This window comes from Borostomias antarcticus, assembly GCF_949987555.1.
Source record: "Borostomias antarcticus genome assembly, chromosome: 9".
In the NCBI taxonomy this organism is placed as follows: domain Eukaryota; kingdom Metazoa; phylum Chordata; class Actinopteri; order Stomiiformes; family Stomiidae; genus Borostomias; species Borostomias antarcticus.
Window position 1 is genome coordinate 224,454 of NC_140242.1, and position 27,223 is coordinate 251,676.

General features: G+C 50.0%; 3 protein-coding genes across 3 annotated transcripts; 1 reads left to right on the forward strand and 2 right to left on the reverse strand.

Moving 5' to 3' along the window:
- Window positions 1–477: 477 nt before the first annotated feature.
- On the reverse strand, window positions 478–2,524 carry LOC311313353 (proteinase-activated receptor 4-like; the record flags this gene model as incomplete). The annotated part of the gene is made up of 2 exons (XM_084443476.1): window positions 478–1,493; window positions 2,422–2,524. The coding sequence occupies 2 exons, from the start codon at window positions 2,522–2,524 to the stop codon at window positions 478–480; spliced, it is 1,119 nt and encodes a 372-aa protein (XP_084299602.1).
- Window positions 2,525–5,836: 3,312 nt separating this feature from the next.
- Window positions 5,837–10,376, forward strand: zdhhc23b (zDHHC palmitoyltransferase 23b; the record flags this gene model as incomplete). The annotated part of the gene is made up of 4 exons (XM_084443477.1): window positions 5,837–5,982; window positions 6,433–7,134; window positions 7,326–7,493; window positions 10,100–10,376. 4 exons carry the CDS (start codon window positions 5,837–5,839, stop codon window positions 10,374–10,376), a joined length of 1,293 nt encoding a protein of 430 aa, XP_084299603.1.
- A 233-nt stretch (window positions 10,377–10,609) lies between these two features.
- Window positions 10,610–26,101, reverse strand: ccdc191 (coiled-coil domain containing 191). The gene is made up of 17 exons (XM_084443697.1): window positions 25,939–26,101; window positions 24,608–24,646; window positions 24,338–24,473; window positions 23,617–23,772; window positions 21,599–21,777; window positions 21,048–21,271; window positions 20,029–20,182; window positions 19,706–19,896; window positions 18,443–18,692; window positions 17,491–17,906; window positions 16,486–16,577; window positions 15,372–15,502; window positions 15,057–15,158; window positions 14,441–14,584; window positions 14,175–14,327; window positions 12,572–12,726; window positions 10,610–11,236 (listed from the first exon to the last, which is right to left on the reverse strand). The coding sequence occupies exons 1-17, from the start codon at window positions 26,005–26,007 to the stop codon at window positions 11,098–11,100; spliced, it is 2,730 nt and encodes a 909-aa protein (XP_084299823.1). The 5' UTR covers window positions 26,008–26,101; the 3' UTR covers window positions 10,610–11,097.
- Between the last annotated feature and the right edge of the window lie 1,122 nt (window positions 26,102–27,223).

Sequence of the window (27,223 nt, forward strand, 5' to 3'; positions counted from 1 at the left end):
CCTGTCAACACTCAGTAACCCAAACTTGATCTTGTTTTTGAAAATGAACATGTTTTTGTTAGCAGCATGTGATCTGCATGAGTATAGAGAAACCATGTTACACTACTATACAGTATATACCTTTGGATTTTAATGTTATGTGCATAGTGGAGTATTAAACATTTGCAAGACACAGTAATACTGTACTGACTGAAGCTGCATCTTTGAGCAATAGCTATACAAACATTTCCAGACGGTGCCCCACCTCTCTCCAAAGACAGCATGTGCGCAATCACAACCCACAGCTGCTTGAACAGGAGTCAGTAGATATATATCTAAGGTAGTCTCACGTAAAGAGCATACAGTAAGAGCAAGTAGAGACAGGAACATAAAACAACCGTGTTTGAGTCAGGTCCATGTCTGAAGGCACAAAAGATTCATCTAGAACAGTTTAGTCTTCATGCTTTCTCTCCCTCCGAAGACGACGTCACTTTCTCACTAAACTTCGACAGCAGCGTCACTGTTGACATGGTTGTTCTTGGGGATGAAGAAGGCCTGGTTCCCTGAGGTGGAGCTTGCCTCTTCATCCCGACAGCACAGGGCCCTCCTGACCTTTTCCCTGAAGTCGTCGGAGACGTAGTAGAAGATGAACGGGTCTATGCTGCTGCTGAGGGTGCTGATGGCTAGACTGACCATGTAGGGTACGTACCGATCATCCTGTTGGTCAGTCAGGTATGATTCAGAGTAGTGCAGCAGGAGGAGGACGTTACTAGGCAGGAAACCAGCTATGAACACCACTAGAACCAGCACAGTAACTCTCACTGCATGTGCGTAACGATGGCCTCCGGCCACCAGGGTGTGCACCACAGCAGCGTAGCAGCACAGGATGACCAGGAAAGGCAGCAAGAAGCAAATTACGAAAAGGCTAGAGAAGTACGGTAAGAAATAATTGTCCTGATCCTCTCTAGGTAGAACATCATGGCAGGTGGTGATATTAGGATCGTCCAGCTTATAGGACTGGCGCGAGATTAGCAATGGTAGCATAGCAGCTATCATTCCAGCACACACCCCCAGGCTCATATAGAAGGACATGCGATGACTTCGTAGCATCCTAGCATGGAGCGGGTGCACCACTGCCACATAGCGGTCCAAGGCCACTAGCGCCAGGCACATCACCGAGCCGTACATGTTCCCATAGAACAGGGCCGTTACCACGCGGCAGAATGGTTCGCCGAAGCTCCAGTTGTTGCCCTGGAAGTGGTAGACGATGCGGAAAGGCAGAACCAGCAGTAGCATGAGGTCGCAGGTGGTGAGGTTGATGAGGAGGATGGTAGAAGAGAGCTTCTTGGTGCGGAACAGAAGGACCCAGAATGCCAGCAGGTTGGCCGGGAGCCCAATGCTGAAGGCTATCAGATATATGACGGGGATGAAAAGAATGGTAGTGGGACCCTGGACCACCTCTTTCTGCTTACTGTTTAAGCTACAGTTGCTCATCGGCCTGAGGGAATGCAGACCTGCAGAAGCAGAGGTTTCATCAAACAGGGTTCCTTGTTAAGGATACACAACACATACTGTACTGTACAGTATCAATGTCAAATGAAGTCAAGCGTTAAGTTTATAGATACTGTGCTAAAATCCATGCAGCATCCCATTTGTTTTTGTAACTGATGCTGTTCAAGGTCTCTCTAAAACTAATCAGTAATCAGAACAGGGTGGCTACTCAATACGCAAGTGCTAATAATGTTAAATCGTGGAAAAACTTCAAAGGGCAAACAAGTCCAGTGATCAAGTCATTGGGACGTGTTTGCCTTGAAGTTGGTACGCGATTTCCATGATTCCATCTCCCGTGTAGGGAAACAGCTACACTGACTACTTTTTTTTTTAAAGGCCTACACACAGAATTTAAGCATTTAATCAGAATAATATGAACTGAAACAAGCATGACTATGCCCCTTTAAGAACAAGCATGACTATGCCCCTTTAAGAATGAGGAAAAAGACAAGGCAAATATTTCTACATTCATTTCCAAGGTTAATAACCTGTTTATAGTTGTCATGGGGTTTGGAAGACAGATAGCCCTAGGTACAGGCAGATGGAGGCTTGGCTCTAATGTTGCTTGTTCCTGCTCGGTGACAAGTCTGTGCATGCAGGAATTTCAACTGTCAGGGACACAGGAACTACCCTGTGCAAAGCACTCATTGTCGTAAGCTATATTATATAAACAATCCCTTTTTAGCTTACATGAAGAAGAAAATAACAGAAAAAACCTTAGACATATACTGTACACATTCAGAAGTGAACGTCAATGGTCATGATTCAAAAACATCAGCTCAAAAGGTCGCCTACAGTACATGCGGACAGAATGACACAGAGAACATGAGCAAATAACTTGCCGAGATATACTGACTGAAAAAGAAAACTGGAGAAGAGGCACCAACTTACGGACGCCCATCCCAGAGCATTCCTCAGTTGAAGAGGAGGAACATCCATGAAGGAGAGCGGAGAGAGACACCAGAAGCACGGGGATCCTGGGAACAGCTCGCATGTTACTGGAGGAGCTCATGACTAGAAACTATGACAGAGATACGTCTCCTCAAACAGGAATTGTTATTATCCCCCGTTCTCTCTCTTCTCCTCCCTCTCTCTCTCTCTCTCTCTCGGTACTGGTGAAGCCCATAGTTGGAGAGCTGCTAACTACAACAGAGAGACATCTCCTTAAACAGAAAGTGTTACCTGCCCCCCTCTCTCTTCTCTCTCTCTCCCTCTCTCTCTGTCTCTCTCTCCTCTTCTCTCTCTCTCCCTCTCTCTCTGTCTCTCTCTCCTCTTCTCTCTCTCTCCCTCTCTCTCTGTCTCTCTCCTCTTCTCTCTCTCTCCCTCTCTCTCTGTCTCTCTCTCCTCTTCTCTCTCTCTTCCCACCATTTAGTTCATCAGATACATTCATCAGATACATTCATTCTCTGTCTGTGTTTAAATGATTGAGAGAGTTTGACTGAGATACAATGTGATTAATATTGTTCCATAACTGAGCCCCCCTGAATCTAATAGAGACTGACAGCCCAGTGCAGTACAATGGGACAGGTAACTACTTGACATGTATTGAAGTTGTGAACATCGCTATCAAACTGAAAGAAGTCTTTACAGGGCAAGGGGGTACGTACAGGCTGAGTCTTTACAGGGCAAGGGGGTACGTACAGGCTGAAACAATGCTTGGAAAATAAAAATACAAGTTAAGTATTTATTTAAATTAAAGGAGTAGTAAAGGGAAAAATCATGTTTAGCCCTGTTTTAAGGTTACTTATGATCATATACAATGGTTCAGATCAAAACGTTGACAAAACTAGTACTTTTGAGAAAGTCTGATAATTGCTCTACCACCGTTTAGGTCATACAATGGATGTGGGTGGGCACCGCGAAAAATCATTAAGAAACATGTTAAACTCTCGATTTCAAAGACGTGTGGCGCAGATTGAAGCCAGGGAGGCCAGCGGGTCAAGGTGGTGACAGGGAGGTCCAGCGGGTCAAGGTGGTGACAGGGAGGTCCAGCGGGTCAAGGTGGTGACAGGGAGGTCCAGCGGGTCAAGGTGGTGACAGGGAGGTCCAGCGGGTCAAGGTGGTGACAGGGGTATCGTATGTGGAGGCACTGAAGACGTTGAGGGGGGCGGGGCCGAGCAGCAGGTTAGGGGGCGGGGCCGAGCAGCAGGTTAGGGGGGCGGGGCCGAGCAGCAGGTTAGGGGGGCGGGGCCGAGCAGCAGGTTAGGGGGGCGGGGCCGAGCAGCAGGTTAGGGGGGCGGGGCCGAGCAGCAGGTTAGGGGGGCGGGGCCGAGCAGCAGGTTAGGGGGGCGGGGCCGAGCAGCAGGTTAGGGGGGCGGGGCCGAGCAGCAGGTTAGGGGGGCGGGGCCGAGCAGCAGGTTAGGGGGGCGGGGCCGAGCAGCAGATTAGGGGGCGGGGCCGAGCAGCAGGTTAGGGGGGCGGGGCCGAGCAGCAGGTTAGGGGGGCGGGGCCGAGCAGCAGGTTAGGGGGGGGGGCCGAGCAGCAGGTTAGGGGGGCGGGGCCGAGCAGCAGGTTAGGGGGGCGGGGCCGAGCAGCAGGTTAGGGGGCGGGGCCGAGCAGCAGGTTAGGGGGGCGGGGCCGAGCAGCAGGTTAGGGGGGCGGGGCCGAGCAGCAGGTTAGGGGGCGGGGCCGAGCAGCAGGTTAGGGGGGCGGGGCCGAGCAGCAGGTTAGGGGGGCGGGGCCGAGCAGCAGGCCTCCTAGTGGTGTGACTGAGAGTGCTGGAGTGTTGGTCCTGTGCCGGTCAGGCGGCCCCAGCGCATAGTGTGTGTTCCCACAAATGTAGTGTTGGCGCTGACACACTGGTAGTGATCAAAGTGGATTTTGTGGCCTTCATCTGTCATGTCATGAATCTTGCAGCGCAGCGTATAGGAAGAACGATAAGATCAAGGCCATTGTGGAGGCAGCTGAAAGATTCCTTGCGGTGACGGAGGTTAAAGCGGAACAGATACATGTTCTGTTGAATAAACCAGTGGATCATGGGGAGGGTTGAAATCTTACTGATGGTGCTTCACGTTCTGCAGTGGAATACTTTTCTGAAAGATGGGTTAGCCTATAGGGAGGTGCCCTCCCCTGTGATGTTGAATGTGTTGTGGTGGAATTGTGCAGCCCGAGGGAGGGGGGCAATATTAGGGTGGTCAATTTCTACATCCATGTAATATGCTTATGGTGGACATAGCTGGGTGGTGTCTAGGAACACGGTTGGGTGACACACGGCTGTAAGCACTAGGATGATGGCATGATGCTACACACAGTACAGTACAGTAGATGGCGGTATGCACCTTTAAGCGGTTTGCGATCCGCCATAAACCCAAGGAAGAAGAAGAAGAGCCGCAAGCACCCGGGCGGAGGGAACCCGAGGGAACCCGAGGGAACCCGAGGGAACCCGAGCTGCGTTAGGAGAAGAACCGAGCGAGAACATTCTAGTTGCGTCGGTCGATCTCGATGGATTTCTTATCTGGCAGGTAGGGCACATGGAAAAGGCTGGCAGGTAGGGCACATGGAAAAGGCTGGCAGGTAGGGCACATGGAAAAGGCTGGCAGGTAGGGCACATGGAAAAGGCTGGCAGGTTCATTTAGGATAGTCATGTTGTGCTCAGATAACGTGTGTGAGAAATCGGAGGTTTACGTGACCAGGTTTAGAGCAGCCTATTATTACAAGGAAGTCGAACATACAGCTACAGTTTCCAAGTTTTCGACCTTACAAGAGTGCACATTTTTATCCGATGTAAATAAATATACTGAAGACTACAAAAGTGGTCAAATAAGCAGTCAGGTGGTGACTGTTGTCCTTCAGGCAACAATATCAACTTTCAGGAAAAGCCTATCCAGTTACTTCTAATGGGAGTTTTCTACTGAGAGGGACGTGTGCTCACTTTTCCCTTCAGGCTCAGCTCTGTATCTATGCTGCCAGAACCAGAAAGCTTCAGCCCCTCTTTGATAGCTGGCAGATGTTCTTTAGAAGACTCCTCACCATTTCTCTTGACAGTTTCAGCACGACTTAAGATCTAAACCCTGATGCTACAGAAGAGAATGGTTTGTCAGCTGAAAAAAAAGAAATGCAATCTGCAATGGACAGATGTTTTGCTGAGGAGTGTGACAGATATCGTTGTTTGGAGTATTCTACAGTTAGTCTCGAGATTGTAGAACTCCCTCTCTCCCTCCTCTCTGTCACACACTCACACACACACACTCTCACACACACACACACACTCTACACTACTAACCTAAACCCCCTGCTGAATTCCAGGAGACTCAGCATCTTCCACGCTACTGTGTGGTGTCACTGATAGGCTGACAGGGTGCTTGTCATGAAGAAGCGATTCAAATCAGCCAATAAGGTGCCTGAGGAGGAGGATCCGCTGTGTTGTTTTGAGTATGTGGACGGGAGGGGGGGGCGGAGTCATGTGGCGGCGTGCTGCTGTGATTGTGAGGACCTGGACGAGGTATGTGACAGGTGAGGGACGCCAAGCAGGGCAACCAGTTCACCTCCTTGTGATAATGTGCTGTGATACATAACATTTACATTAGGGTGATAGATAACACTTAAACACTAGTATGGGATATTTGCCACTGCTAATCCTTTGATATTATAGCAGTCCGAGTTACATTACATTTAGCTGACGCTTTTATCCAAAGTGACTTACAATAATTGCATTTAATGTAGGAAAAGCCAGTGTACTACTACTTGCCAGAACTCTAGCCACTAGCCCAAATGCTAATTTTAAACAAGGGTGTGTAACATGAAAACTAGCTGACATATTTGTATACAAGTGTGTGTGTGTGTGGTGAACTATTGCGGCTGTGAGTTGAAGTGCCAAGGACATTGAGATCAGTGTTGAAACACTCATGACACTATTGCGCTTCTTCTGATAGCTCGTTGAAATAACGGTTTGTCGTCCCACAGATGGCTGAAGAGGGAAGCCCAGAAGTCGGATTTTCTCTCCCGAATTGTTACCGTGGTGACAGACCGCGTCCGCATCCCCTGGCCGTGGGGGGGCGGTGCCCGGAGGGTCGACCTGACCACAGTCCCGCCCCTGGTCCTGCTCCCTGCCCTCCTGCGCCTGGCGGCCCTGAACCTCCTGCTGGGCGCCGCGGTCCTGATGGCGTTGCCCGCCCTGGTCCTCTGGTACTACTACGTCACCCACCGCAAGAAGGGCCGCACACGCTTCTTCTTCAGCCTGGCGCTGTTCTCCCTGGCCTACTTGTACTACCTCTTCCTCACCGAGGTCTACGCCCGGGGGGGCGACGACGGGGTGGTGGGAGCACCCCAGCTGGGGGCCGTGACCCTGGGGGTGCTCCTCACCCTGGCCGCCCTCGCCCACACCAAGAGAGGGCCCGGCTACGTACGGCCGCAGCGCGTCCACAGCACAGTGACCTATCACAGCCCTCTGACCGGTGGGGAGCCTGGCTTCGACTGGGAGCAGCGGGAGGTGGTGATAGCCAATCGGGCAGGATGGGCAGAGCACCCGGAGGAGGAGGGGGCGGAGCAGAGGGGGGGTGGGCGGAGGAACTGGTGTTCTGTCTGTAGGGTGATGCAGCCCCCCAGGGCGGGGCACTGTCGGATCTGCGGGGTCTGCGTGTTGCGGCTGGATCACCACTGTGTCTGGTGGGTACCGATAAACACCCGTCCTTCGCCATCACCATCTACAGCACTGCTACTGTGTGTGTGTGTGTGTGTTGTAACCCCAGGTTCTTCGTAGTTTTGTTTGTCTGTGTGTGTGTGTGTGTTGTAACCCCAGGTTCTTAGTAGTGTTTTGTTTGTGTGTGTGTGTGCGTGTGTGTGTGTGTGTTGTAAAGGATAAACAGCTGTGTGGGACAGGCCAATCATCGTAGCTTCCTGCTGACGCTCCTCCTCTTCCTGTTGACCTCTGTGTACGGGGTCAGCCTGGTGCTACAGAGTGTGTGTCCACAACAGAACCTCCTAACCGCCCTGTTCTACTGCCCCGGGGTCTACAACCAGTACAGGTACTCGCACGTACGGTACGCACAAATACACAAAGAACCTCACAGAGCAGAACATCCTCCACTGAGCTTACTGCTGCTCTCCACTGAGCTTACTGCTGCTTACTGTGTTGGGTCAATGTGTCCATTTTGTGGCAGGCTGGGCGGACAGTAATGTTTTCGGTGGCGTGTGTTGAGTGAGTGACGGTGGCGTGTGTTGAGTGAGTAACGGTGGCGTGTGTTGAGTGAGTAACGGTGGCGTGTGTTGAGTGAGTAACGGTGGCGTGTGTTGAGTGAGTAACGGTGGCGTGTGTTGAGTGAGTAACGGTGGCGTGTGTTGAGTGAGTAACGGTGGTGTGTGTTGAGTGAGTGACGGTGGCGTGTGTTGAGTGAGTAACGGTGGCGTGTGTTGAGTGAGTGACGGTGGCGTGTGTTGAGTGAGTAATGGTGGCGTGTGTTGAGTGAGTAACGGTGGCGTGTGTTGAGTGAGTAACGGTGGCGTGTGTTGAGTGAGTAACGGTGGCGTGTGTTGAGTGAGTAACGGTGGCGTGTGTTGAGTGAGTGAGTAACGGTGGCGTGTGTTGAGTGAGTAAAGGTGGCGTGTGTTGAGTGAGTAATGGTGGCGTGTGTTGAGTGAGTAACGGTGGCGTGTGTTGAGTGAGTAACGGTGGCGTGTGTTGAGTGAGTAATGGTGGCGTGTGTTGAGTGAGTAACGGTGGCGTGTGTTGAGTGAGTAATGGTGGCGTGTGTTGAGTGAGTAACGGTGGCGTGTGTTGAGTGAGTGAGTAACGGTGGCGTGTGTTGAGTGAGTAATGGTGGCGTGTGTTGAGTGAGTAACGGTGGCGTGTGTTGAGTGAGTGAGTAACGGTGGCGTGTGTTGAGTGAGTAATGGTGGCGTGTGTTGAGTGAGTAACGGTGGCGTGTGTTGAGTGAGTGAGTAACGGTGGCGTGTGTTGAGTGAGTAACGGTGGCGTGTGTTGAGTGAGTAACGGTGGCGTGTGTTGAGTGAGTAACGGTGGCGTGTGTTGAGTGAGTAACGGTGGCGTGTGTTGAGTGAGTGACGGTGGCGTGTGTTGAGTGAGTGAGTAACGGTGGTGTGTGTTGAGTGAGTAACGGTGGCGTGTGTTGAGTGAGTAACGGTGGCGTGTGTTGAGTGAGTAACGGTGGCGTGTGTTGAGTGAGTAACGGTGGCGTGTGTTGAGTGAGTGAGTAACGGTGGCGTGTGTTGAGTGAGTAACGGTGGCGTGTGTTGAGTGAGTAACGGTGGCGTGTGTTGAGTGAGTAACGGTGGCGCGTGTTGAGTGAGTGAGTAACGGTGGTGTGTGTTGAGTGAGTAATGGTGGCGTGTGTTGAGTGAGTAACGGTGGCGCGTGTTGAGTGAGTGAGTAACGGTGGTGTGTGTTGAGTGAGTAATGGTGGCGTGTGTTGAGTGAGTAACGGTGGCGTGTGTTGAGTGAGTAACGGTGGCGTGTTGAGTGAGTAACGGTGGCGTGTGTTGAGTGAGTAACGGTGGCGTGTGTTGAGTGAGTAACGGTGGCGTGTGTTGAGTGAGTGAGTAACGGTGGCGTGTGTTGAGTGAGTAACGGTGGCGTGTGTTGAGTGAGTAACGGTGGCGTGTGTTGAGTGAGTGACGGTGGCGTGTGTTGAGTGAGTGAGTAACGGTGGCGTGTGTTGAGTGAGTGAGTAACGGTGGCGTGTGTTGAGTGAGTAACGGTGGCGTGTGTTGAGTGAGTGAGTGATTCTTTTAGTAAGCAGGATTACTCAAAAACTACCAGACCAATTTTCATGAAAGTCGGCGGAGGAGTGTAGATGGGCCAAGGAAGAACCCATTACATTTTCAGAGCAAATCCGAATGACGGGGCGGATCCACAAATTAAGTCAAAAGCGAAGCCTGCTCCCCATGTGAACGAAGCCTGCTCCCCATGTGAACGAAGCCTGCTCCCCATGTGAACGAAGCCTGCTCCCCATGTGAACGAAGCCTGCTCCCCATGTGAACGAAGCCTGCTCCCCATGTGAACGAAGCCTGCTCCCCATGTTGGGGGTGCTAGAGACACAGGGATGGGACTGGGGTTTTCGCATGTTGTTGGAGTAGCAGTAGCTGAGGGTTAGGGTTAGCTATGACTACCAGCTACAATCAGCATCTTGCGCTTTCTGCAGAGTAGTTTCAGAGCAGTCGAAAACTATAAAAGCCCACTCCACTGCCGTTCAACATCCGTACAACATCCGTACAACATCCGCTCAACATCCGTACATACCGACGACATGCATCATGTTTCATTCAGCCATGGGAAGTATTCATACAGACTGGCTGGCCTTGGTGTGGTCTTCTCCTGCAGAGGCAGTGGTAGTTGAACTTCAATAATCCCCACAGGAACTTCCAAGTACCGACTGCTTTTCAATGAGAACCTGATTTGAGTTGTGAGACATGCATCATGGGAGGAGGTTTGCGCTCTTCCAGCGACCTAGTTCCTTCCATGCAATGGGTATGTGTCCTGGTTAATGGACAGCTTTGCACTTCTCTCCAGCACAATACAGCTTGGTTTGCTTTTAAATATCCTCTTCAGAGTATGTGTTTCTGTGTCTTGTGCTTCCAGTAATCTAAAGTGTGTGAGTGTGTGTGTTCATTCCAGCTCTGCTCTGTGCTTCACCTGTGCGTGGTACAGCAGCGTGGTGACGGGCGCGTTGCTCCACCTGCTTGTGCTGCAGACGGTGAACGTCAGCTACAACGTGACCGAGCGAGAGGCGCGCATCGTCCTGCGAGACAAGACCGCGCGCAGCAGCCTGGTCCGGGGTCTGGCCGTTGACACAGGGGTGTACTCTCGCGGTTTCTGTGCCAACTGGGCGGAGTTCATGACCATGGGAGACAACAGCCTGTACCCGGACTGTACCGTGACTGACTTGGTGTAGCCCTTAAGATTGTATATTAGTGTAGACCTCCATAAGAACACTGGCTGGACTGTGGTGAAAGGATTGGATGTTGTTGTTTTTTTCAACTGTAGTTGCTGTTCTGGTTTTCACCACCAGATGGCAGCATGAGTCCATCCACCTCCAGACTGGTCACAGCGCCTCTTCCTCCTCAGAATGACACTTCCAACTTCAACCTTTGTTATGGCAACACTCATATAAAGGAACACCCAACATAAACATAATGCTTTATTGTCTCAGGTTTTGTCACAAATATATATATTTTTAAAGGCAAAGAACAACTGATAGACAGTATACGACTGCTGTCCAGTGTTTTCCAATTTGTTCCAAAACATTTTGTTGTTGTTTTTCTGCTCTGGCAAATAAATGAATGAACACTGCTGGGGTTGCCTGCATCAAGAAATCCAGCTTGTGGTTTTGTGTTATTGCGTATGAAGGTTTGTGTTGTGTTTCCTGACGTATGTGAATATATCTCGGTATGTGTGTTTATATGATGTGTGGGGCACTGTCAGTCAGGGTGGAGGGCGTTCCCAGGGGCTCTCTGGGGGGGAGGAGCGTTCCCAGGGGCTCTCCGGGGGGGAGGAGCGTTCCCGGGGGCTCTCCGGGGGGGAGGAGCGTTCCCAGGGGCTCTCCGGGGGGGAGGAGCGTTCCCAGGGGCTCTCCGGGGGGAGGAGCGTTCCCAGGGGCTCTCTGGGGGGGAGGGTTAGGGGGAGGAGCAGAAGTCAGGAAGGACCTCGGCCACGCGGCGTCTGAGCTTCTCCCGCCTCTCCTCCCGCTGGCGCTCCTCACACTGTAGCCATGGCCACCGCCGCCAGGCCAGGAAACAACTCCGCAGCGCTCGTCTTGGACAGACAGACAGACACAAACACAGAGGACGGATAAAGGGAAGGACACACGGATAGAAGTGGACAAACAATACTTCCATCAGTGATACTACAATCAGTGATTTTATTAATTGTCAAAACTAGTTAAAACCGCCTGATATCCGATTATTTCACTGGGCCATAGCGTGCTACTTCAATGGCTCACCCCAACCAGTCGCCTGTTGTTATTCCAGCATTTCTGCCTGTGTTGTCAATAGCTGGCCCGAGCCTTTGCTCCTCCCCCTGTGCCTTATATGGCTCCTCCCCCTGTGCCTTATATGGCTCCTCCCCCTGTGCCTTATATGGCTCCTCCCCCCGTGCCTTATATGGCTCTGGACATTCGTTTTAGACATTTGTTTATAAAGCCATCTAGCGGAAGTTATTGTTAAAATAAAACCGCTGATTGCATTAACATTAGGGGAATGTCATGGTGACCATTGGCCACTAAGGAAGGACAGATTTAGAATAATGGATATTGTAGTGTATTTAGTCGGCCTCGTCCTTGTCTCCAAATGCTTCAATATTAAAGAGCTCAGTGTGGTGAGACAAAGACACAACTTACCTCAGTAATAAAGGTTACAGAGGGAGGCTTTATAAAGGTGTTAGAATAGGAGCTTTATCGCCTTGTAAAGAGGTCAGGGAAGAATTAATACACTTTCCTATATTGGCTCAAATGGGTGAACTGTGAGCGGTAAGATCAGTACGTCCATCCCCGTTCTCTCTGTAAAGAGCATTGTGTTGACTTTTTGCATGAAATGCACAATATAAATAAAGTTTGATTTGATTTGAATAGATTGTATTGTAAGAAGAAGCTGATGCCATTCACCAAACACCGCATTCTCACCTGGCTGAGCAGATAACACCCTTCACATGGTAACAACCCAGTTGACTGTACACCTGTGACTAATGTTCAGGTCCCTGGCTGACTGTACACCTGTGACCAATGTTCAGGTCCCTGTCTGACTACACCTGTGACTAATGTTCAGGTCCCTGGCTGACTACACCTGTGACTAATGTTCAGGTCCCTGTCTGACTACACCTGTGACTAATGTTCAGGTCCCTGGCTGACTACACCTGAGACTAATGTTCAGGTCCCTGGCTGACTACACCTGAGACTAATGTTCAGGTCCCTGGCTGACTACACCTGTGACTAATGTTCAGGTCCCTGGCTGACTACACCTGTGACTAATGTTCAGGTCCCTGGCTGACTACACCTGTGAGTAATGTTCAGGTCCCTGGCTGACTACACCTGAGACCGATGTTCAGGTCCCTGGCTGACTACACCTGAGACCGATGTTCAGGTCCCTGGCTGACCTGTCGCGGTGCTCCTGCGCCCGCCTCCGCCGGTCCACCTCCTCCAGCCTCTCCCGGGTCACATGGTCCAGCAATGCGGTCAGAACCCGTCTCAGCGAGCGCGTGCGCTGGAAACGTTTGGCCCGCCCCTCCAGGATTCCACACTGGTCCCTCAGCTGGAACACACACACACACACACACTGGTCCCTCAGCTGGAACACACACACACACACACAGGTCCCTCAGCTGGAACACACACACACACACACTGGTCCCTCAGCTGGAACACACACACACACACACACACACACAGGTCCCTCAGCTGGAACACACACACACACACACACACACACACACACACTGGTCCCTCAGCTGGAACACACACACACACACTGGTCCCTCAGCTGGAACACACACACACACACACTGGTCCCTCAGCTGGAACACACACACACACACTGGTCCCTCAGCTGGAACACACACACACACACACACACTGGTCCCTCAGCTGGAACACACACACACACACACACACACTGGTCCCTCAGCTGGAACACACACACACACACACACACACACACTGGTCCCTAAACCCTAACCGTAACCCTGGAACACACACACACGGTACAGCAGGTCGATGGCAGCTATAACAAATGAAGGAAAGCACCAGCGCTCACCAGATAGACGATGCTCTACAAAACTTTCATGGGCAGGAATGAACATTTCGGCCTTAAGCCTTCATCAGCATAAAAGTCACATTTCTGACAGACAGTTATATAGTTATATAGGGGGGCAAGGGCCAATCACCACACAGAATCTCTAATAGCAAATAGGTTTCATCTGTGTATCGGCCGCCTAGTAGAGCAGGAAGATGTTAGACCAGGGCCTAGTAGTTAGGCCTACCATATACTGTATGGGCCTTACCAAATGAGTATGTTAAAAGGCATTATATACAATAAATACAAAGAAACCTCATCTACATTACATCAATGCATAATACACAGTACACAGTAGTACTAGCTATACACAGCTGTCTGAGTTATCGTCGCTGATTTAAAATTGTCTTTGAATGTGTGTCAGTGTCTGTGAGTGCTACAGAGTGTGTGTTAGTGTGAGTGCTACAGAGTGTGTGTGTGTGTTGGTGTGAGTGCTACAGAGTGTGTGTGTGTGTGTTAGTGTGAGTGCTACAGAGTGTGTGTCAGTGTGAGTGCTACAGAGTGTGTGTCAGTGTGAGTGCTACAGAGTGTGTGTGTGTTAGTGTGAGTGCTACAGAGTGTGTGTGTATGTCAGTGTCTGTGTGAGTGCTACAGAGTAACTGAAGAGGAAAGTGCATATGTGTTAAAACCAGGCCAGGTCCAGCTAGTCTTATGATGGCCAGACATACAGCTGTTCTTTTGATAGTTCTCGACAAATGTGTCCCATGTATTTCCCTTTAGGTGGTGAAGTAAGTAGACCAAGACACAGTGGCTTATCTGGACATATGAGTCAGGTAGCATTACGTGTAGACTCACGAATGCGTTGCATTGACCTTGAGTGGTGGCCATGTTAAATTGTGCTTATAAACCCTTATGGAACGTGCATATTAAGAAGAAGCATATTAGAATGTCAAAATTGCGGCACATACTCTCCTCCAGCTGCACCAGCTCCTGCGCAGTAGGAAGATCCGCTGCAGTCGGTCTGCAGAGGCCCGTTTCTGAGCCAGGGCCTCTCTTGCTACCAGCTGCCAGGACAGGACGCACCGCCTCAGGAGAAAGCGCCCGTGATGGAGCCCGGCCAGCTGGAAAAAAAGATGCAGGGATTTATATAAAAAAGAATGAAAAATCTGATATTAAACTAGCAATCAAAATATTCTCCGGGTCTCGGGAGACAAAATCGCTGGGAAGTTGCTACCTGTGCGTTGTCTTGACGGAGGTTGAGCAGGCGTTTCCATGGCGCCAGACCTCGGCGTAGTAACAGGGTTCGGCGGAAGTGCTGCTGGGCCAGAGTCTGGAGCTGCTGTTCCCTCTCCAAACGCCTCCGTCGCTCCTGGTCCCTCTGAACCACACACACACACACACACACACACACACACACACACACACACAAAACAAACGCAAAGGCGCACAGACTTTCAGGTGCAGCACAAAAAGTTGTCACAAGGGTGTAGTTGTGCTGTGAGGCCTTGCATCATCCTCTCAGGAAATGACATCTGTATCCCACCTCATTACCCATATTGCTGTCAAGGTTAATGGTGAATGGAGCACTAGAGTTTTTATCCAAAGCGCTTCACAATGAAGGCCTCTCATTCACCCATTCACACAACAATGGCAGCAGCTGCCATGCAAGGTGCTAGCCTGCTCATTTGGAACAATTTGGAGTTCAGTGTCTTGCCCAAGGACATGTGGACAGGAGGAGCCGGGATTCGAACCGCCGACCCTGCGACCACTGAATGACTCGCTCTACCTCCTGAGCCACCGCCACCCTGCATCTCCAGGCTGTCCCACAGAAGTGTAGAAGTGTTCTTCACCTCTCTCTCCTGCCTCCTCTCTTCTCTCCTCCTCTCCATCGCTCGAAGTTTCTCCTCCTCCTCCTCCCTCTGTCTCTTCTCCTCTGCCGCCTTCAACTGAGCCTGGAAAAGACTTTTCATCATTTCACACGACTGTACCACTTCCTGACTGTCCTCAGAGGACCCCGCCCCCTTCCCCCCACGCCCCTATGATTAAATAACGTCCTAACTTAATAGACGTCCCAAAACACCCTCATACAACCTAGCCATCTTTCTGTGGATACACCAGGGAGCACCACACCCCCTACTGACTCGCCTAAACGCTCCACCTCTCACCAGTTTCTCCTCCTCCTTCCTTCTCTTCAGCTCCTCCAGGTCTCTCCTGCGCTGGGCGCGCTGGCCTGCCCGCTCCTCCATGGCTGTGTCTCTCCTGCGCTGGGCGCGCTGGCCTGCCCGCTCCTCCATGGCTGTGTGGAGGAAGACGAGAGGAGATCAAGGGAGGGAGCTGGCCATATACATTGGAGTGAGTGCTCTTTTGAGGCAGGAAGGGTAAGTATGAGTATGAGTGTGTGTGCGTGCGTGTGTGTGTGTTTGTGTGTCTGTTCCTGTTCCTCCCATCATGCACAGCAGTTGGAACAGTTGAGTGGAACGAAGAGTAAAGCTCTTGTTCTATTCCTCTGCATCTATGACTACAGCCAGGGCCGGACTGGGGAAATCATTCAGCCGGGAAATGTAGCCCCAGTCAGGACACTTTTTAAACCGGGTCAGACCAGTGATCTTGCGACGCGCCGGCGCGGTGAGATGGAACACTTTCAGTTTCGTTTTGTAAACGTGCAATGAGCGGGCTTTCCGATTGTGCTGACAGGCAATTCTGATTGTAGGGCGATTTGTTGACGGGGGGGTTGGGGGGGGGGGGTGCTGGCAGATCATTTTTACTTTTCGCGGGGGGTACTTCTCGCCTGCAGGCCAGGCCAGTTAGCGTGCCAGGCCACCGGGAAAACCCCCGGTGCTCCCGATGGCCACCCCGCCCCTGGCTACAGCTCTATACACCAGGGGTGAGTTCAGTCTGAAAACGGTGTACACTGTTTTGCTACAGTTTCCGGGTGGAACGGCAGAACGGTGTACAATGGACCTTGAGGTAGGTTTTCTCTCGTTGTGTTACTCAATCAGCAGACTGATATATAAATCAAGCCGTATCTGGTACATACGCACAGGGTGTTCAATGCATCACAGTTACGGTTTCAATAAACGTTTTGCATCATTTTGTCGGGGCTGAACTCACCCCAGGCTCAAAATTAACAGTCTCTTCTTTTTATCATTATGATAATAGACTCTGATCAGACTGCGTGTGGCCAGCCATTTGGAATTGACATCTGTTTGTTTGTGAGTGTGTTTGTGTGTGTATATGTTTGTGTGTGTCAGTGAGAGTGAGAGGAATTGGATGACTAACCCGTGATGCAGGGATGAGGACGGGGGTGACAGGCAGATGGTTTTCTAGGAGCTGTCTGGCAGACGGTGTTCCCCCTGGGGATGCTGCCAGCCCTGGAACAGACAAACATCACCCACACGTCAGAAAATATCCACTCGCTAGGAATTCACCTCCATCCAGAGGTTCCCCTTAGCAGAGGTGGTATTGTCCCAACGCACGGCTTGACAACGCTCGACAACAGCTTGACAACGGCGTTAGTCCCGCCTAGGTGCTCATTGGCTAATCATTGCAACCCGCAGCACTCATTGGACAGATCATTTGTTACTCCGAGAAACAGCTGTTTCATGTAGCAACACCAAGACCAAGAACCAGTCAACTTCGTTGGAGTTCGGTGAATTGGAATGTCTGGACCCAGGCTAAACCACCATCATCAAAACACCAAATGAGGGAATATCGTTTGGAAGAATGGCGTGCCATCCCTCTAGTAGAGTTCCCGAGGTTGTAGGATCCATGCCAAGGCGCACTGAAGCTGTTTTGGCAGCTTGTGGGCCCAACATCTTACTAAGACATTTATGTTGTTTTTTCCTTTAATTTGTCACCGGTCTGTATGTCCTGTATAGTATTGCTAACCCTAACCCTGTATGTCCTGTATAGTATTGCTAACCCTAACCCTGTATGTCCTGTATAGTATTGCTAACCCTAACCCTGTATGTCCTGTATAGTATTGCTAACCCTAACCCTGTATGTCCTGTATAGTATTGCTAACCCTAACCCTGTATGTCCTGTATAGTATTGCTAACCCTAACCCTGTATGTCCTGTATAGTATTGCTAACCCTTACCCTGTATGTCCTGTATAGTATTGCTAACCCTAACCCTGTATGTCCTGTATAGTATTGCTAACCCTAACCCTGTATGTCCTGTATAGTATTGCATAGTACTGCATTGATGAGACCCCTGAGTACGGTGGCACACCTTCACACAAACAGCCCTCACTTCAGGTCCCGTGGGGGACAAAGTGGGTTTACCTTGTTTCCTTGGGGTCAGAGGTCAGGCCTTGTGAAGGGGGCTGAAGAATTTGGGCGGCTCTCTGGGCCTCCTGCTTCAATCCCATCATGCTCTTCTCCTCCTGCAGCTGTGCAATGTGCTCCTGCTGCTCGTGGAGAAGCCTCCTCTGCTCCTTGATGACCTGCTGCTGGCTGGCGTGCCGGTGTTCGAACCTGCCGCCCCGCAACTCCGCACTCCGCCTCCGGGGCGCGCCGCAGCCACCAGCTTCCTCCCCGTTCTCTCGCGCCCTGCCGAGCTCTCCGCTACCTGGTGCCGCGTGGCACCGCATCACCTGCCAGGCCAGGGTGGGCGGGGCTTCGGGTCCTGAGGGTCCAACACCCTGACAGGCAAGAGAGGGGGGGGCGGGGGCTACAGGCTGGGACCACTGGTGACCTTGCTAGTGAAACAGGAAGTATGGAGGAGTAGAGAAGTGAGATGTATTGTCTCTCTCCAGACGCAAATATTACATTGAATCTCTACTACTACATAATAGAGTCTGCGCCACTTCACCGCCCAAGCTGGTGGTCTGAGGGCGGGTCTAGGGGTAAAAATTGAATGAGTGACAGGTCATAGCAGCAAATGAGACGCTAGCCCAGGTCAGGTGGGCAGGGTCAGGTTGGGTGGGAACGCCTGATCACGAAAGTCGTTAATGATTGGTGTCACCGGGATTCCGGCGCTACCAATGATGAAATTTCACATCACAACAATTTCATATTTTCACAATTTTCACATTTTCATCGAAATCTCAGTGCTTTACGAGTATAAATAAAGGTTTGAAATTAAATGAAATGTCATTTACTGTTTTGTAATTTTTTTTACCATAGCAGATAAATGGAATGAATAATGTTTAATTCATGACTTCTGATTCTCACAACCCTTGGGTGTTTGTCCTTCAAACTGACTGTGGGGGAGGAAACATGAATTGTCACTCACCTGATCAGTGGTCTCTGATTGGTCAGCTGCCTCAGGCTGGACCATGATTGGCTCATTGGCCAGAGGGACCGGGGTCATGACTTTCTTGGATGCTGCGGTTTTGATCAGGGCGGCCATCTTGCGGCGAACATCCTCCTGTTGTGCCAGAATCTCCCGTCGTTCCCTCTCTGTCCGACACCACAGCCGCCAATCATTCAGGCATCGCCTCAGCAACCGCCTGCGGTCACTCTCTGTCGCCACCTGGCAGTGTCTGTGGGGATAACAACATTACAGCAAGCCCTGACCCCTCGTACACTACACTACCCATTACCTTGTGTCTGGCTGATGGGCAGAGCCTGTTTAAGTAGAAAAGAACCAGCACTCACAAGTATGTCCAATGTTAGGATACTTTAATACTTTCTCATAGCGCACAGGCAGACAGACAGCGGACGTTTCAGACACAAGGCCGTCCTCAGTGCTGTTCTTTGCTACTTGAACAGAACGGAACTGAACAGTTAGACTGTTTTTAGTTACTGAGACATGCTCACAACCTTTTTGAATTGATGGGCGGAGCCTATCAGGCCCTACAAATGTGTTTGTGTTTACAAAAAAAAAAGAAAAAAAAAGGGGAGGGGGTGCTCTGAGTGAGTGAGGGGAGAAGACTGTGCAGTAGGCCGTGAATGCACACCACAAGAATGGAGTAGGGCTGTCGCAGTGAAGAACAAACGCTACAATTATCAACTGATTTAAATTGTCTGCTGCTCCCTCCCCTCACTCGCTCCCTCCGAGCACAGGCAGAGAGAGTCGCTGGCGGGCAGCACAGAGACCAGCAGTGTCAGACTTCTCTCATGACATCACAAGAGTAAGGAGAGAAAGACAGGCTCTGGAATGTACAGATTGCCTCATTAATGTTATCACGTTACCTATTAGCATTGGGTTTACATCTGAAATATTGCCAAACAGGCACTTTTGCCTTTGGCTGGAGCCTCAGCCCTCAACCTCACTTTCACTTTCCTTTGCAAACGTTTGCAAACTATTTTAAGTCAGTGAAGATGTGTCTCTGCGGTTCTGATGAGTGAGTCAGTGAAGATGTGTCTCTGTGGTTCTGATGAGTGAGTCAGTGAAGATGTGTCTCTGTGGTTCTGATGAGTGAGTCAGTGAAGATGTGTCTCTGTGGTTCTGATGTGTCTCTGCGGTTCTGATGAGTGAGTCAGTGAAGATGTGTCTCTGCGGTTCTGCTGCTATCTCAGGGTGGTACCAAGACCGGGTCCACTTGGTTCTTGCCTGTTTTCCACTCGTAGCTCCTCCTCCGTTCTCTCCGCCTCCCGCTGCTCCCGTCCCGCCCACACCAGCGCCCGCCAGGCTCGCCACGCCCCCAGCTGCCTCCTCCAATCAGAGAGCGCCGCAGCCTTGCCCATGCACACCTTCCTCTCCAGCAACACTGAATACCAGCCAGAGAAGTGCCTCTGCAGACACTGACACACACAATACACACACACACACACAGGGTTAAGACAATGACAATGAATGACACACACACACACACAGACTCTTACACAGAGTCAGACACACACAGACACACACACAGATCTTTACGTTGTACAAACCTTCAGGTCGAGCATCTGACCCCTGGCCTCTGCCTGTTGTTGTCTGTGCAGTCTGTCTCCGTCCTGCTGCTGAGGGGTTCTGGTCAGTGGGAGGCCTGAGTCTGGCACCAGGGGGGTCTTGGCTGACTTCTTCCTGTCCAGTCTCTGCCTCTCCCTGTGGAACACACCTGTCAGGCCCACCCAGCTCTCACCCAGCTCTCACCCAGCTCTCACCCAGCTCTCACCCAGCTCTCACCCAGCTCTCACCCAGCTCTCACCCAGCTCTCACCCAGCTCTCACCCAGCTCTCACCCAGCTCTCACCCAGCTCTCACCCAGCACTCACCCAGCTCTCACCCAGCTCTCACCCAGCTCTCACCCAGCTCTCACCCAGCACTCACCCAGCTCTCACCCAGCTCTCACCCAGCTCTCACCCAGCTCTCACCCAGCTCTCACCCAGCTCTCACCCAGCTCTCACCCAGCTCTCACCCAGCTCTCACCCAGCTCTCACCCAGCTCTCACCCAGCTCTCACCCAGCTCTCACCCAGCTCTCACCCAGCACTCGGCTAGGAAATACTCAGCCCTGTATGCTGTGACAGGTCGGCAGCAGACCGACCACAACTTTGTAAGTGTGGGTGAAAAAATGTGATTGTCGCAATACAGTATGCTGCGGAGCTGAACCCTAGCCTTGTGAGACCATCCTGATTTCACGAGCTCACATTCTGTTTCTCTTGCAAATCAGTCTGGATACTCTCCACAGAGATTCGCTTGTGCCAGATCAGAAAACAATCTCTCCAATCAGCGTTGGTTCTGAGAAATTTGGAATACAAACAGCTAAGCTGGGTGGGTTTAGGTGTGACGATAGCGAGGAGCGGTTGAAGTTAGAGCATGATAGACAGTGATAGACAATTAATCCAATCACCTCCCAGTATTTTTTAAAGTGCCTGCCCTTTTTCCAAACAGTTTCCAATGAAGAGTTCCCAGATGGTTATGAGAAGCGCTTCAGGTTAGCTGAGCCCCTGGTTACCCCCAGAAATCATACCTCTGTCTGGCCTGCTGCTCCAGGCTCCTCCTCTCCACCATCTGGCGCCGTAGCCGCGCCGCCTCCTGCTGCACCATGTCCTCCTGCTGCCGCGCCCGCCTCCTCCTCTCGCGCTCCTCCTCCTGCTCCCTCCGCTGCGCCTCCTCTCTGACCTCCCTCTGCCACTCCTTCTCCCTCCGCTGCCTCTCCCTCTCTGCGTCCCGCTGGGCCCTGGTGGCACGCACCTGCCACAGCATCAATTAGTTCAGCTGAGCTCAGTAGACTTTATTAGTACCCGTGGGTAGGTTTGGTCTGCAGTAGAGTCATCCACACAGACAGTAGACAAACACAATAGAAACATAATAGAAATAAAAGTAGTAAAAGCAGAAGTAAAATCCTCACTAAAACCCCAGCCTTTAAAAAGACCAGGAAGCATATGAAGGCTCCAGCTGTTGTATTCAGCGCCGTTAACAGTTCCGTTTGGCCCTTATTGCATGTAAACTGCCTCGGGTAACTATGGGGAGATAAAACATTGTCTAACCCTGCTTCTGCATCTCGTTCTAGTCACACACCTGTCTATGTCGCTCCTCCATGGTGACTCTGGGGTCTCTGCCTCTCTTCATCTCCCGTTCAGAGTCCAACGTTAGGTCCTCCACTGTCCCAGAATCCAACACTTCCCGTTCCATTAGGTCCTGCAGGAAGCTGCTGACCGCATAGCTCTCCTCCTCCTCAGTCAGGTGGGAGTACAGGTCTGTGTGTGTGATGTGTGTGTGTGTGTGTGTTTGTGTGTGTGTGTGATTAAGTGCGAGTCAGAGAGAGAGAGAAAGGTAGAGAGAGAGTGCCAGGGAGAACGAGACAAGTTGAACTCTAGAAATGGGTTTAAATTAGTCTGCATAACTCACTCTCTAACTCTAGTCTATGAGAACCCTGCATCTAACCTCGTTCTCTGGACCAAGTGGACTCATCTAACTATGCATGTAATGGGTTAGGTCAGGGTTAGGTCAGGGTTAGTTCAGGGTTAACAGCAAGGAAGCCAAACATGAGCTCCGAGTGCACATCGACGGTACACTCCTGCCATACAGCGCCGAATCAACCTATTTCGGCGTGACATTGGACAGGTCACTCACGTTCCGCCGACACCTCGAGTCACTGTGCAAGACGTTAACAGCTTGTGTGGCGTTGATGAGGAGACTGGTCCAATCAGACTGGGGTGCCGGCGCAAAAACATACAGCAGACGTACAGTAGCCCTGGTCTACTCCACCAGGGAATATTGACCGGTCTGGTGTCGCAGCACTCACACCCGCCTCATCGACCCGCCTATCAACCAAGCCTTGCACATGTGACAGGATGCCTGCGTCCCACTCCTGTGGACAACCTTCCCATCCTTGCAGGCCTCTAGCCCGCTGGCCTCCGCCACACAGGAACCACAGCACGCCTCGCCTTCCGGGCCGTGGAGCCTGACCACCTGCTCCACAACAGGCTCACTGCAACAGCAGAGCCTCCCCGGCGTCTCAAGTCCAGACACCCTTCTGTGCCTGACGAGCGGGATCTCCTGCAGCAATGCAGAGACCTTAACATCAGCGAGGCAGGATGGGTGGACCACACCTGGCGTGTGGAGTGGGAGGAGAACACCTCCAGACTCCATGATTTCATCCTGGCAGCCGGTCCTTCCCCTCCCGGGATGGACTTACCCAGACCGGCGTGGGTGAGGGTTAATCGCCTCCGGACCGGCGTCAGACGCCTCCAATCATCGATGCACAGATGGGGCTTGGTATCCTGTGCGGCGTGCGAGTGTGGCGCTGAGGAACAAACCGCAGACCACATCATCCAGGACTGTCCGACATACTGGACACCCAACGGAACATGGCCTGACGGTTTTGGATGACGAAACGGTGACATGGCTCCTGGAGGTGTGCCCAGATATATAGCCCAGGTGACCCCTCACCCAGGCTCAGGGTGGCAAAAGGATAGCCCTTCGGTCCTGAGCCTGGGGGGAGAGGACTAACAGCTTACCCAAACGAAGAAGAAGAAGAAGAAGAAGAAGAAGAAGAAGAAGAAGAAGAAGAAAAAGAAGAAGAAGAAGAAGAAGAAGAAGAAGTAGAAGTAGAAGGAGAAGGAGAAAAAGGGTTAACTCATCTAACTGTGCGCTTCATTATATGGGTTAGGGTTAGAAGAAGAAGAAGAAGAAGGAGAAGAAGGGTTAACTCATCTAACTGTGCACTTCATATATGGGTTAGGGTCAGGGTTAACTCATCTAACTGTGCAGGCCATCATACCTTCAAAGTTACTGTGGTTTAGGGTTAGGGTTAGGGTCAGGGTTAGGGTCAGGGTTAGGGTTAGGGTTAGGGTCAGGGTTAACTCAGGGTTAGGGTCAGGGTTAACTCATCTAACTGTGCAGGCCATCATACCGTCAAAGTTACTGTGGTTTAGGGTCAGGGTTAGGGTTAGGGTTAGGGTCAGGGTTAACTCATCTAACTGTCCAGGCCATCATACCGTCAAAGTTACTGTGGGTTAGGGTTAGGGTTAGGGTCAGGGTTAACTCAGGGTTAGGGTCAGGGTTAACTCATCTAACTGTCCAGGCCATCATACCGTCAAAGTTACTGTGGTTTAGGTGGACAGGCTGAGCGGGGGGAGGGGCTACAGGACTGCTCCTCTCAGCAGGGCCAATCAGGTCGTTGTCCTCCTCCTCCATCTCCAGCTCCAGGCGCAACTTCCTGTTCATCCAGTCACTCAACAGAGCCTGGGCTGCAGAAGACATTGTCCATGAAAGTCAATTTTTCAGTAACTTATACCACTTTAGTCCTGGGTTAACCCTAACCCTAACCCTAACCCTAACCCAACCCTTAACCCTAACCCTAACCCTAACCCTAACCCTAACCCTTTACATTTACATAACATCTATGTTTTAGTCATTTGTGTTTTATCCAATGCAACTTACAATAAGTACATTTATCTAGAGTAAGTGAAATGACTACATCCCAGTCATCATCAGTAAAACCTTCAATAAGAACAAGTGTCACCAGCAGTGAGGACAACCCTAACCCTAACCCTAACCCACCAGCAGTGAGGACAACCCTAACCCTAACCCACCAGCAGTGAGGACAACCCTAACCCTAACCCTAACCCTAACCCACCAGCAGTGAGGACAACCCTAACCCTAACCCACCAGCAGTGAGGACAACCCTAACCCTAACCCTAACCCACCAGCAGTGAGGACAACCCTAACCCTAACCCTAACCCACCAGCAGTGAGGACAAGTACATGTTTGGTTTTTCCCCATGGCAGTGTGTGTTTTGTGTGTGTGACCTACCTTCAGAGTAGGCTTCGTCATGGTCCTGTAACTGCTCTGTCTTCTCCAGCACCATTGTCTGACTGCTGATCCCTGAGCGGTGTCTCTTTAAGGAGAAAACTTCTGACACAGCAAACTCAGAAGCCATTTCCACTCTCTAAGGATAAGGACATTATAATGGTTTTCATGTACAAATGTCAATATAGTCCACGGACCTCCTTCCACACAGAGACACAAATACACAGACACACACACAGACACAGAATAAGAGATGAAATAATGGGTTCTCACCTTCATCCATTGCTCTATTTCACCATTATGCAACTGCACCTGTGAAGAATGAGCAAAAAACAGAGTTTTTGAGCAAAGAGTCTATAGGGATGTGAGATATTTTGACACCTCTGCCTTCATCATTATATGGTCATAGGTTCGCAGTCAGTCAGTAGTCAATAGGTTGCTGTAAAATTATAAAGAACACCCAACCAATTCTGCAGGTTAGAAAGGTTAGCAAATTCTCAAATTCAGCAGATTTATTTCAGAATAACAGGGATTCAAACACTGCAGAGTATTTCACAAAAGCCATTATAATATGATGATGATGATGATTATATTATATTATATTAGCCTGTAGGGCTATTAGTAAGACAAATAAATCAAACGGCCTGGCTGCATTCTGGGGCACCACTCTATTTTCCGGATAAGAAGGCAGTAGGTTAGGGGACTGCGGTCAAGCCGCACTTTCTTTCTCCACGGTCAAATGAGCCGCACATTTTTCTTCCACGTTCAATTCAAAAGACGAGTGCGCGTCTATTACACGTATTAGGACATGTCGATGAATCCGTCTCGGAAATATAATTTGTTAACCTCGTTACAACTTTTCCCTCGCAATGGTATTGCTAATCAAACATTGGGCCAGATAAATCCAGCTATAATACAGATGAAAAACATGTATTTCTTTCGGAAAGTATCCTAGACGCAGCGCTACTTGTCACGCACTCCATATGTCTCCACTCCGAGCCCGTCTCTCTCTCTCTCACACACACACACACACACACACACTCTCTAAGAATAATGAACTAGCCTACTATAAATGAATGTGGCCCATATTGAAGGAAACATCTATTGGAAATGTATTTTTGTATCATATTTGGTAGACAATAAAATCTGAATTATTGATAACTCATCCGAATGGCACTTGTATATTAATTCAGGACTTCTCCCCAATATGCAGATATATCTGACTTTTCAGGACCTAGAGGTAGAGGTAGAGCTACCTTGCAATGATATTTGGCGTCTACAGTGTAGTTTTGGAGAAATTGCATCCCAAAGTCTTACTGTACACAGATCAGAAATGTATATTTCTCATTCTTTGACAGTCAATAAAATCTGAATCTCTCCAGGGGGACTTAATTCCAATGTCTAGAAAGTGAAGCTATCACATGCATTCATTTGATTGTTGTTGTTTTTGTTGTCTCTTTTGATCAGTGTGCATTAATTAATAAATAGAACATTTTTGAATAATATAGGATATCTTATAATCTAATTCAAACGTGACAGTGTTCACGTTACGCTCAAGGCAGATGGTAATATAACATAATAAGGCTCATAACCAGGGTTTGTACCTTCTTAGCTGCTGTTTCACTCTGGGCGGATCTTCTCCAGCGAAAGAGATCAATATTATTTCTTGTCATATTTTTGTCAAACACGACGGTATCAATTAACGTTTAACAATGTCATCAAAAAGTTATAGTAACGTTAACGTTATCTATCAACTAGCTAGAAACTAACGTTAAATATAATGTTTCATAAATAATATGAAACACTGGCTGACATCTAACGTTACAAACAGAAACGTTCAGGCGAACTCAAGAGTAGCCTCGTTGTGTGAACAGGTACTGCTAACAAAGATGTGCTGCTGGGTATTGTAGTGAATCAGTCATACTCCTCGGACTTCCGATTGGCCAACTATGCCATTAGTGAACTACAGTTCCCGGTAGAGAAAGAGGCATCGTTATGGTAACTTGGCAACCCAGGGGTGAGTTCAATCTGAAAACGGTGTGCACCGTTTTGCTACCCTTTTTGAGTTGAACGATATGTTTCCTCGAAATGGTGTGGAACGGGGAACGGTGTTCAATGAGATGCAGTTCAGTGTCCAGGCCACCATTGTAAATAAGAATTTGTTCAATGACTTGCCTGATTAAATAAAGGTTAAATAAAATAAAACAGTAGGCTTTGAGGTAGGCTAGGTTTTGTGGGTGTGTCAGCGGTGTTACCTAGGGTGCATTCGTAAATGCACTCTGAGAATCAGCTCGGTTCGCTCTGACAAACCGTCTTTTCAGTCGGAGCACCAGGGCGCTCTCTGAGTTCTCCCAGGGTTATATTATATATTATATTATATTATATTAGGGTTAATTCAGTTCTATTAATACATCACTGGTTCTCCCAGGGTTAGGGTTAATTCAGTTCTATTAATACATCACTGGGTCTCCCAGGGTTAGGGTTCATTCAGTTCTATTAATACGTCCATGGTTCTCCCAGGGTTAGGGTTCATTCAGTTCTATTAATACATCACTGGTTCTCCCAGGGTTAGGGTTAATTCAGTTCTATTAATACATCACTGGTTCTCCCAGGGTTAGGGTTCATTCAGTTCTATTAATACATCACTGGTTCTCCCAGGGTTAGGGTTAATTCAGTTCTATTAATACATCACTGGTTCTCCCAGGGTTAGGGTTCATTCAGTTCTATTAATACATCACTGGTTCTCCCAGGGTTAGGGTTAATTCAGTTCTATTAATACATCACTGGTTCTCCCAGGGTTAGGGTTCATTCAGTTCTATTAATACGTCCATGGTTCTCCCAGGGTTAGGGTTCATTCAGTTCTATTAATACATCACTGGTTCTCCCAGG

Excerpts from the sequence above, each read along its gene's own strand:
- ccdc191 (XM_084443697.1), bottom strand. The coding sequence starts at position 26,007 with ATGACAAGAAATAATATTGATCTCTTTCGCTGGAGAAGATCCGCCCAG. Across the intron at positions 18,693-19,705 it reads GAGCTACGAGTGGAAAACAG|ACACTGCCAGGTGGCGACAG; the intron begins GCAAGAACCAAG and ends TTATCCCCACAG. Across the intron at positions 14,585-15,056 it reads AGAGGAGGCAGGAGAGAGAG|AGGGACCAGGAGCGACGGAG; the intron begins GTGAAGAACACT and ends TGTGTGGTTCAG.